The sequence below is a fragment of the Myotis daubentonii genome, chromosome X (genome assembly GCF_963259705.1).
Source record: "Myotis daubentonii chromosome X, mMyoDau2.1, whole genome shotgun sequence".
Lineage (NCBI taxonomy): Eukaryota > Metazoa > Chordata > Mammalia > Chiroptera > Vespertilionidae > Myotis > Myotis daubentonii.
The window spans coordinates 123,721,395-123,733,246 of NC_081861.1; the positions used below are offsets into that span (position 1 = coordinate 123,721,395).

Sequence of the window (11,852 nt, forward strand, 5' to 3'; positions counted from 1 at the left end):
TCCTCCCCTGTCTCTGCCGCCCCCCGCCTCCCCTCCCCCCAGCGCCCCGTCCCTACTCCTGCCAACCTTGCTCCAACTCGGACGTCCACACTCTCCCATTCTTACTTTACTGAAAAGATGGGGAGGGTTTCTCCCCAAGACGCCTGGTATCGAAGTGAAAATTTTAAAAAGCCCCACCTCTCTTCCTCCCGACATCCCACTTAGATTTTTTTTTCTTTTTTAAATAGCATTTTGGCGCTCTACGTTGATATCCCCAGCGTGGGCCCCCGGCATGAAGCCAGGGCCTGGGAAGCGAATGCGAATCTGTAAGATAGCTAACAGTGCACTTAATGGAAAGGGGCGTCTTGTTCTTGTTCTCTTCTTTATCATACACCAACCAAGGTTTTTCTATCAAACCAAAGGGAAATACTCTGCTAGAATATGGACTGTTGAAGTCACCAACTGTGATTATTGATTCTGTACATACCATTGTTATTAAAAAAAAGAACAGAGCTTTGTATATTTGAAATGTTATAACGCAATTGCACTCAGCGTGGTATGGTAAAAGTTTGTCCTCCTGTAGATTCTTACTGTGTTGTAGATACGGTAGGGTTCCTAGACAAATATTTATGTACTCAATCAAGCCCTTTATTTAACTTATTAACGGTAGAGGCTTCCGAAACCTTCAAGATAAAGGCAATGGTACAGTACTTTTGTGTAATGTGTAATTGTTATCACTTTTCCTTGCTATCTAGTGGAGAAGTGTCACGCTCAAAATAAAAAAAAAATTATATGTTTAACAAAAGGAAGTGTGAATGCTCTGTGCAGGCACTGAGGGGACAGGAGAAGGGGGACCCCCGGAGGCCAGGGCTGGGCGACCCAGCATCCCCGGGATTTATCTGCACTCCCGTTTTCCTGGCACAGATCCCTGGTTTGAATCTGATCCTCACAGGCACCCGGGCTTCCTGCAGAAGCTGGAGACGCCGCAGTAGCGCTTTCCAGGGGCTTCTCTGCTTCCTCGGGTGGGTCGTGGGCCACGGAGGTGGGGTAGGCTCCAGGGTGGTTGGGTGTAAGGTAGGCGTCGCTGATGGTGGAGACAAATTGGAAGTGAGCGGGAGCCTTGGCTCGCAAGTCGAAGGGAGCTCTTCGTGGAAAGTGCCACGCAGCGAGGAGGTGCTCAGTCCCAGATGACAGGTAATGGCTAGAAACCGAGGCGCTGGCTTCCAAGGGGGGCGGGCTCCCAGGTACACAGTACAGGCTCAGTGAGAAGGGATGGAGAGGGGGAAGGAAGGGGAGAGAGAAAGAGAGAGAAACCCCAAGAGCCCTAGACCGCGGGGATGGTGACGGGAAAGGCAGCGAGAGGTATCCAAGTGACAAATCTTAACTCGACAAATGTCATCACTTATCCAGGCACTGAAAAATGTATACATTTAAAAAAATCTAAACAACTCAAGTTTCAAGAGGAGACCCCCAAACGATTTTCGGTCTGTGACCCCCTCGGCGCACCCCTCCGCTGAGCCCGAACGGAAGCTTCCCCCTCCCCGCCCCACCCCCCCGCCCCAGGCCCTACCTGCGCTCTCAGGGTGACCGCTGGGCCTTAGACCGCCCGCAGGGGCAGGGTCTCACCAACGCTCCCAGGGTGATGGGAAAGGGAAGAGAAGCCTAATTAGTTTCAATTTGCAGTAATTAGCGCGCCAGACCTTTGGGGAGAGGGGCAGGCGGGGGGGGCGGGGCGGGGGGGGCGGGGGCAGGCAGCGGGTGTGTGACTACCGCGCCTCGCGGAGCCGGAACCTGCTGGCCCCGCCAGGCCCCGGGCCCTCGGTCGCCGTGGGGGGCGCGGGCGCGCCTCCAGCCCTAGTGATCCGGCTCTGCGAGCGCTCCCAGGCGGCGATCCCGAGGAGGGGGGCGGGTCCCCTCGGCCTGGGGCGCCAGTGTGCAAGGCCTAGGGCAGGTGCGGGGGTCGGGCCGAGGTCAGCGGCGGCTCCGGGAGGGCCGCCCGCTAGGCAGCTGCCAGGCTCAGGCCCGGGAGTCCTCATCTGCCCCCCCCCCCCCGCCCCGCCGCCCCCGATGTCCGGAGCCCCCGCCCGCTGGAAACCGTGGGGAGCGAGCCCTCGAGGCTCCCGGGCCTTGGGGCGGGTCATCGCCACCCAGCCCCGGCCTTAGACTCGCTCACAAGCTGGGGCCTGGCCTGAGGCTTGGGGCGCACGCGGCCAACTACCTTCTCTCAGCAGTTCCTGCCGCACACTTCTCTCTGGGGTGTAGCAGGCCCGGCGGGAACTTTGTAGGAGGACCCCTGGTATCCGAGTGTGTCAAACCTCCAGACTCCGCAGGGGCTCCTGGGGTGAAGGCCGCTTTCCTGGGGTGGGCAGAGTTGCTCAGGAGTTTGGAGTGGAGAGGGGGAGTGCAGGAGGAACGTGAGGGAAAGGACTCTCTCTTTTTTTTTTGTGGTCACTATCAATTTTCCGACGATTTTGGCTTTTTGTTTAGGTAGGGCTTTTCCCCTCTCCAGGCTGCCAGTTGGATGGTGTACGAGAAACAGTACCATTCTTCCTGTTAATGAACTCTTTTTTAAGTCATTTTTTCTCATTTGACCCTTCCATGGAGCAGAAGCAAATTGCGTGAAATTACCTCCAAGGATTACGTTTATTACTGACCAATGAGAACCCCTCGCCTTGTTTTACAAACTCTTAATCCTATGCCATTCTGATGCCGCAAACAAGCCCAGTTCTAGGCCTCCTATTCTTTCAACTTTCCCCAGCTGGAGGGACCTCATTCTGCACTTAATATTCCCCATAAATATCACACGCTAAAGACCCCCTGACTTCCAGCAAGTCCACATTAAACATGTGACATGTCACGCATGACAAACTCTGAGTATCTTTTCAAAGCAGCATTAAAAGCAAAGAAACCAATTTTCTTCTCCTTCCAAACCTCCCCAAGTGCTGAATGATGGGGATTGGAAAGAGCCACTGGAGCGTACTTAGGGGGATTTTATGAGATTTTCCAGAATGATTTAATCTTATTGTGAGCATTATTAATGAATGGCAACCCAATTTGGCCCCAATATCTGGGAACGCAGTCACAATGCTGGGAGCGGCTGACGGGCCCCTCCTCCCCCCCCTTCCACCATGGAGGAGGGGTGCGAAGCCGGAGCCCAGGCAAATTGGGGAGAGCCCCATGACAGGGGCATGGCTGTCCCCTGTCACACCCAGGGAAGAATGCCCCACCACCGGCTTTCCCAGGGCCACCTCCACAGCATCTTGGGGTGAGGGGTGATTGGGAGCCTGGTCTGGGCCTCTGTAGGAATGAGGGGAAGGGGTGAATTAATTTGCTACATTTTCAGACCAGATCTGGATGAGGACCTGCAGGAAAAGGAGAGGAGGCAGTTGGCCTAACATTGTCAGAAGGTGCCCCTAAGTGTTCTTCCGTCACCAACTACCCATGGCCTGAACTGTGGACAGTAGTTGGGGTAAACAGTTTAGGCTTATAGTGAGGAAGATGGAAGGCAGATGAATTAGGGGAGAGTGACTATTGAAGAGAAGGTCTGTGACGACTGGGGGACTTAAGCTAAAAGTCACCAGTATTGGCCCGGCCAATTTCCCCTTTTCCCCCTTAAGCCCCCCTCCCCAAGTGGGGCAAGCATTTATTATTGTTTTTTCTTTATAATACTAAGAGACAAGGCATCTGGAGCTCTCTTTTTGTATCCTCTTGAGTGTGATCTTACCAGAATGGAAAAGGGGGCTGATGTTAGAGAAAAGAAAATGATACATGGGTTCGTTCAACTTGCATTTAGAGGAAAAGCTGTATATGAACATGTGTGTATGTGTATACACAAAAGTGAGTGTCTGAATGAAGGGGGTCTTAAATGGGGGCTAAAATTGTATTTTGGAACACCGAGTTCGCCGGAGCAACTGCACATTTAACTTAAGGCGGCAGCCTGCCTGGGGGGCGGGGGCAAGAAAACCTACTACCTGATGGGAAAAAGCGTTTTTCAAAGGAAAAAGTCGTGTTGTCCCTGGACTTTATTAACGGTCCAGTTTGAAGTATACATTTTTTTCCTTTAAAGAAAAGGGAGCGATTGCCAGTTATACATTAAGAAATGTCATTCAGTCATTTTTATTCATTCTCCGGAAATCTTCGGGAAAGCCTGAATCATACTTCTAACAAGCAGCAATTTTGTTAATCCAGGGGGTTATTACTCTGGGCCCTTATTAGGTTCTACACCACTGCCAAGCAATCCTATAACCCTCTCAAAAGAAGTTTACCTCCCTGTTATAAAACCAGTAGTGGTATTTATACTGTGCAATAATTAGTGTATTACTTGAATCCACTAACACGTTCATTTTATCTCTGCACAAAACCTCTAGTCTGCTTATAGAAAGCTTGTGCCTCCTTTGGAGCTGGTAAAGTGGTGAAAGAGTGAATTGAAGGCTGGTTGCACTTTCTCCTTTTGCCTCGCCTTAATTCCCATCTCTTTTTGCTCTCATCCAATTAGCACAGTGTATTAAGCGGTTTATCATCTCATAGTCAGCTATTGAGAGAAACAAGGCGAGCACTTTGCAATAGAACCTGCGCTCCTTTGACACCCTCAGGTACTTACATATTCCACTGTGCTATGAATAATAGAGGAAGAATGGAGAGCTAATTCCCTCATCAAAGAATGCCTTGTCTGCTGCTTTGCTCAACAACACCATTCTGATCAAAAGAAAAGCAATAAAGCTTAGCATAACAAAACGAAACCTACTTATTAGCTTAGTGGTTAAATTAATGCAGAGCCGCTGCTATTCAAAACCAAGGTTTGAAAACAGCCTCCAACAACCTGATAATGCTGCCTTCGGGATGAAGGAATTTTAATCTGAAATTTGAGGCTGGCTCAGATGAGTTAATCTATTAAACTGCTATAAGGAAGCTCCACAGCAAACCGTTCAATTAAGAAATATTTAGGTGAGGAGAGAAAGAGGGGAAGGCAAGGCTGCTTGAAGTTGAGGATAAGAGCATTGAATTGAGGGGTCGGGGATTCTGACAAGAGGGTTTGGGCTTAGTGTGTTTTTTGTCAAACCCTGACAGAAGACGGAAATCTGGTTTGGGAGTTCCCTTGTATTGGCATCTCCTGCCAAAGCTGCACGAGATGATGTTTGAGAAGTCCTGGGGTGTGGAGGTAAGAAGTGGGGCTGGACAACGGAGTGGTGGTGAAGGGCAGGGACTTCATCCCCTTTGAACATTCTCTCCCCAACTGCACTCTGGACTTTAATTTCCTTGACAAATTAAACTCTTATAGAGCTTGCCCTTCGTAAGATGTTCAACATCTGCCCTCCCGTCTCCCTTTATATGAGGGAAAGTTGAGGGTGAGCATGCCGAGATAAATGTGTACCCTCTTGCAGGCAGACCCTGCTTCCTAAATTCAATGGGGAAGGTGCCCTTTTCAGAGGCGTGGGGCTCCGAGAAGAGTGGGGTTCTTTCAGAGTATGTTTCCCAAGGGGCCAGGATAAAATTTAGCCCAGAGGTTTAGTCTGGCCCACAGCATTTTTTATTTTATTAAAAAAATCAGTCCCATCCGTGTAGTTCAGTGGTTGAGCACTGACCCAGGAACTAAGAGATTGAGGTTCGATTCCTGGTCAGGGCACACACCCGGGTTCCAGGCTCCATCCCCAGTAGGGGGTGTGCAGGAGGCAGCTGATCAATGATGCTTCTCTCTCATCAATGTTTCTCTCTCTCTCCCCCCCTTCCTCTCTGAAATCAATAAAAAAATATTTTTAAAAGTCAGTTGCCAAGGTTTAGAAATCGAGAGACTTTATGGAATATCAGGATTCTTAGCTTCTCTTGAAAACTGGATGTGGCCACCCTGGGCTCAGTCCCTCCCAGCATCACTGAACAGCTGCTGCCCCATATGGACAGTCCCTGCCTCTGTCTAGTGCAGCCGTGGGCAAACTACGGCCCGCGGGCCGGATCCGGCCCGTTTGAAATGAATAAAACTAAAAATAAAAGACCGTACCCTTTTATGTAATGATGTTTACTTTGAATTTATATTAGTTCACACAAACACTCCATCCATGCTTTTGTTCCGGCCCTCCGGTCCAGTTTAAGAACCCATTGTGGCCCTCGAGTCAAAAAGTTTGCCCACCCCTGGTCTAGTGCGAACTTGGCCTGGCCTGTTGCATTCCTTCACTTTTTTTAAAAAAATGTATTTTTATTGATTTCAGAGAGGAAGGGAGAGGGAGAGAGAGATAGAAACATCAATGATGAGAATCATTGATCAGCTGCCTCCTGCACACCCCCAGTGGGGATCGAGCCCGTAACCCAGGCATGTGTCCTTGGCTGGAATCAAACCTGGGACCCTTCAGTCCACAGGCCAACGCTCTATCCATTGAGCCAAGCCAGCTAGGGCTGCATCCCTTCACTTTTAGCACTTGAGCTCAACCCCATGCCAGGGAGCCTGTGCAGACATTTGGGCGGCTCCTCCTTACAAAGAAGTGGGCAGCATTTCTGCACCGTCCTACCCACTGAGCTATCAGCTTGACACAAACCAAGGAGTAGAACTTTTCTCAGAGAAAAGTTCATAAGCCATATTCCAATCTTCCAAGGCAGATCCACTGGGATACTTCCCAGTGGCAGTCCCAACTTTATAAAATTCTGGAACACTTAGGTGCCTCCCAGGAAAGCCTCTTGACTAATCTGGAGTTGCAGATCAGAATAAGAAACATCAACAACGGCATTAGCTCTTTTCAAAGGCTGTTCTCAGAAACGTCTGGACTCTACAGAAACGGTTCCTGCCCTCAAAGTGATTCCAATCTAAATGCAGAGACAAGAAACAGACCAGTGCGAAGTTACTGGAGTCTCCTGGAGATTCTTGATGACCAAGGTAACTATCTGTATTTACCATAACCCCAGGTCCAATAAATCAAGGAAAACATGTCTTCTCTTCAGAAAGCAAAGTGGGGGCATGGGCTCGCGAAGCACACATTTGATAACCATTTCTAACCTTAGATAACAGTGATGAAAACCACACCAATCCCTTAGTTTCCTGAAGCAACTTGGGTGCTCCAACTTTTGACAGGTTGCAGAGCCGGAAGTACCAAGGCATTAATGAATGAACTGACAGGGCCCGAAACCCCAAGTGTTTCTTCTACTTAGAAGCTGAGTGTAAGAAACAGTGGAGAAAGGAGAGGGTGAGGGAGAGTAAAGAGAAGGTAAAGGGAGATAGAAGGTGGTGCCACCTCCATTGCTTTAACAAGTATTCCTTCACTAGGGTCCATGTTGGATGACCTTTCTCTCGTGGGATAGCCTTTTCCCAGGAGCTATCACCTTAGCTCTCCCATGAGAAGCACCGCTGGGCTCTTAGCTTAGCTCTCTTTGTCCAAGTCAGCAAAGGGCATGAGAAACCATACTTCATCTCTTAAAGGACCCGAAGTCCAGAGAAATTCTCCCGAACGTCACTCAGGACTTTAGGACATATATCACATGGAGCTTCTCTGAGCTGATGCTAACCAGGCTGAGGTTTGGGAAGGGGACCCCTTATTCCTTACTGCCCCCTCTAGTCAACGTTTTGTTCCTGATAAGGATTCACTGCAACTGGTTTCCCTCAGAAAACTTTATTCTTAAGTGAAAAAATAAAGCACAACGTATTTATTAAAAAAAAAAAAAAACAACCACCACATAGGAAAATAGTTTTAAAAATAAAGCACAGTTGTACAGGGGAAATATATTTTGTTAGTATAAACTTATCAATAATGTAAGGAAAGACTGCTATATCGAAGTACGTTTAGCTTCTGGCAAAGAACAAATGAGAAAAATAGCACCAGAGGCAATTACCCAACCCTCTGAATATCACACAAGGATCCTCGCCCCAAACTCGACACATTTTTAATGAAATGTTATGGGATACCAAAGTATTTTAAATGTGCTTTCCCACTGCATAAACCTTTACTTGGATTTTCTACTTAAGACGGAAAGCAGGAATGTGAGCGTAAAACACCTGCCCAGTGTGCATGTGCGTGTGTGTGTGTTGGACTTTGGAGCAGTTCAATAAACAAGTAAGCTCTGTTTAATCTATTTAGTGAGTGCAGGGCTTCTCAATCGCCCCCCTTCGACTAGTATATAAAAGACAAGGCTGAAAAGGACAGCCACTCCTGCAGCCAGCGGCTGGGAAGCGCTTGGATTGAGCCTGGGTTTAATTGGCATGTGAAAAGGCAAAATGTTAGTGCTCCTACCAGCCTCCCTAAAGCTCTCTTTCTGGGGGCACCTCTGCTGAAGCCCTGGGGGCACAGCTTGGGGTCACTCTCAATTAATTTCTCTTCTCTCACTGACCCCTTCCCTCAAAATTCAGTCCTGAATCCGAATCCAAAGCAGCTAGCTCTTCAATAGTATGTGGTACATTTTTTGCAAGAGGAAGGCTGTTTGCATTTTCCCTGATGCTTGGTAGAGGAAATATTCTTTCAGTTTCTTTAATGACCCCCTTCCCGAGCCACATGCACGTGAACATGAGATGCAGTCCACGTGGAAAAGTGAAGCAGAGAAACGGTTAGGACCCCAGGGAGGTGATGGAGGTGCCAGGAAGTGGCTTTGGTTCTTCATTCAACCACTCCCGCCATGGCCACTTCTGGAGTGCCCTCAGGACCTCACAGCACAGTCCACAAAGAGCTTGCTGAGGTTCACTTCGGTGTAGCCACTTTGGGACAAGAACTGCTCTGTTATGTTCTTGAGATTTCTGTAGTTCTTACGAACTTCATTGTTAATATACTGCTTCTTCATTTTCTCTGAAAAGAAATAAAAATAAAAGGATTACAAGTCTCAGAGAGAGCTTTTATTTTTCCATTAGAGTTTACCTACAATATAATATTAGTTTCAGGTGTATAACACAGCGATTAGACATTTGTATACCTTCTGAAGTGACCCCCCCCCATAGGTCTAGTACCCATCTACTGACTCTACTCCCTGTGCTTACTTTATATCCAGAGGGAGCTTTTTTTTTAAAATATTTTTATTGATTTCAGAGAGGAAGGGAGAGGGACAGAGAGATAGAAACACCAATGATGAGAGAGAATCATTGATCGGCTCCCTCCTGCACACCCCACAGTGGGGATCGAGCTTGCAATCCGCGCATGTGCCCTTGACCAGAATCAAACCCAGGACCCTTCAGTCCGCAGGCCTACGCTCTATCCACTGAGCAAAACCAGCAAGGGCCAGAGGGAGCTTCTTTAAAGACCACTCAGTAATCCTCATGCACTAGAGAAGGGGGTGCAGATTGTATTTGCAGGTCGATGGCTCAGATATCTTCATGGTCCTGTGGCTGGTCTACCCTTGGCCCAGTCCCAGGCAGGGGGTGCCAAGCCCCCGCGATTCCTCTGTGGAAGCCATTCTTCCTTTCCCTGCACACCACTGCTCAGCACCCCGCTGACGCAGCACATGGGGGGGTAGGGACACAGCCACCCTGCACTGATGGGAATGCAGGTGTGTGCCCATGTGCAGCAGGCAAGGTGAACGCCACTTGCAGATGCCACTTTCGCGGCGCTGTTGAGCATATGCATACAATTGCATGCAAAGTATGGATGCGGCAGGAAACACTTTGTCTCCAAGGAAGCCTGGGTCTCCCAGTGCCAACTCCCCGCATCAGCTGGGCCTAGCTGGCTTCTCCCAGTCCCTCCTCTGCAGACAGAGATGAGAAGCAGGCAGGCTGCTGGAGAGCACCTGTCCATTGGCAAGATTGTTTTCCTCTCTGTCCACAGTGTGTGCCTGTAAACCTCGGATCCGCAGCCGCCCCTCCTCTGCTCTCTACTCCTTCTCCCCACACACCCCTGGCCTCCCTGTTTGGAGAAGGGCGCGACCAGGCAGAAGGAAGAACCTCTTTTTCCCTCCTCAGAGCCTCCCCACTGGTTCTTTTCAACAAGCAACAGGGCTGTGACACCCAGCTCTGATCTTTCGGGGACAAAGGTGATCCTGGGGCAGTCAACCCTGCCCAGGATAGTTTAAATGACACAAGTTTTGTTTAAAGCTATCTGGGAACCCTGTGAGGTGTTTGGAGAGGCCCCTTTAAAAAATCCCCCTTTTCTGGCTGAGGAAACTGGGAGGTCAAGTCACTTGCCTAAGGTCACACAGCTGCTAATCTGGATGGAGACATGCAACCCAGGTAGCCAGAGCTCCCAGAGAGCTGGGCAGCCCTCAGAGGCCAGCTGGGGCCACGGTGCCCAGTGCTGGGAATAGGAAAGCATCGGGAAGGAAAGCATGGCAATCACAGAAAGACAAACCCCACTGAACAGCAGGGCAACACTGGTGTCTACAAAAGACCCAGAAAATGAAAACTCATTCTCAAGATTGTTGTTCCTTAGCTACACATTCACATTTGTTCTCCACAACCTTTCCTAAATCACATCAACTGCATTTCAAACAACAACAACAACAACAAGTTTACCAGAAGGGATTGAAATGTTCCAAGGCGGTGAGAAAAAACATACAAAACAGCAAGAAGAGAAAAAGAAGGGGCTCATCTTTAACCGTAGAAAGACACTTTGAAAGTTCTAATTATTGGGAGTCTGGGAAGAGGCAACAAAGGCCCCAGCCAGGGCAGCTGCTCTGCAGGCCAGAGCCTGGGCAGGCACCTCTTCCTGTGACTGACACAGCGCATGTGCCGCGGGGACAGCACAGTGAAAGAGCTGCGGTGATGCGGAGCAGGGCAGGAAGAGAGAGGGCACGGCTCCTGATGTGTTTACCTCCTCTGCTGATGGGATATTGACTTTTCCCACCAGGTTGGTTAGAAAGGGGACTATTTACGCTGCCACGCAGCAGAGTTAGAATGACAACCAGCGTCACTTGGTGCTCTTCTTTGCAAAAAACAACTGCGATCACCAGTGTATGCCACAGCCATCAATATGGCCAAGGCACCATTCCATGCCACTTTGCGATGCAGATAAAAACTCTCACTTGCTTCCCAATGAGAACTGAATCAATAACGTAGGGAAGATCTAGGAAACAATTGTATTTGTTGTTGCAGGCCTTGGGGCTGGGAGCCAAGGGGGAAAGGGCTCACCCCTTCTTCATGGTTTTCTCTCCCCCGCTTTAGGCCCATAGGCCACCCATGTCAGGCTTCACCTTGAAACCATCACCCTGTTTCCTTTGATGCTCCAGCAACTATTTCTTTTTAATATATTTTATTGATTTAAAAAAAATATATTTTATTGATTTTTTACAGAGAGGAAGGGAGAGGGATAGAGAGTTAGAAACATCGATGAGAGAGAAACATTGATCAGCTGCCTCCTGCACACCTCCTACTGGGGATGTGCCCGCAGCCCAGGTACATGCCCTTGACCGGAATCGAACCTGGGACCTTTCAGTCTGCAGGCCGATGCTCTATCCACTGAGCCAAACCGGCTAGGGCTCCAGCAACTATTTTAAAACTCACAGGAAAATACTGGTGTTAAATGGTGGAAACCAGTTAATGTGGCCAGTCAAACCCTATGCCTTCTCCCTGCTCTGGTGTGGGGAGTTGTAAAGAGGCCACGGACATCGGCAGTGCAGGTCAGATGCCTGAGGACAACTGTTAAAAAATCCCAAGAGGCCAAGAAGATCTGCAGCCATCCCAGCCTGGTCCTTGGAGATGCCACTGGCCATGGCTGTCACTGTCTCAACCAGCACAAAAAACCAAACTTGGTAGAGCTAGGGAAGGAAATGCTCTTCCTACATATAAGTGCATCAGCAAAATATACTGTAATGGGCTGCAGTAGCACCGGAAGTCATTCATCTTAATACACGAGCAATGGGAATCTACATGTCCTGGGAGTCACATTTGAGGAACATGTATTTATAGATTATTGACTCTGCTCCATCCTACATGTGGATTCCTTAGGGTTGTATACTAATTACCAAAAAATATCCTGTCCCCA

The 11,852-nt window shown here is 49.0% G+C and overlaps 1 protein-coding gene across 1 annotated transcript in view; it reads right to left on the reverse strand.

Annotated features, from left to right (window-relative positions):
• Nucleotides 1-7,369: 7,369 nt before the first annotated feature.
• POLA1 (DNA polymerase alpha 1, catalytic subunit) overlaps nt 7,370-11,852 on the reverse strand; it is a 317,031-nt gene continuing 312,548 nt past the window's right edge. Inside the window, exon 37 of the mRNA XM_059680284.1 lies at nt 7,370-8,732. Coding sequence (XP_059536267.1) covers nt 8,587-8,732 — 146 coding nt within the window. The 3' untranslated portion in view covers nt 7,370-8,586. The remainder of the gene's footprint in view (nt 8,733-11,852) is intronic.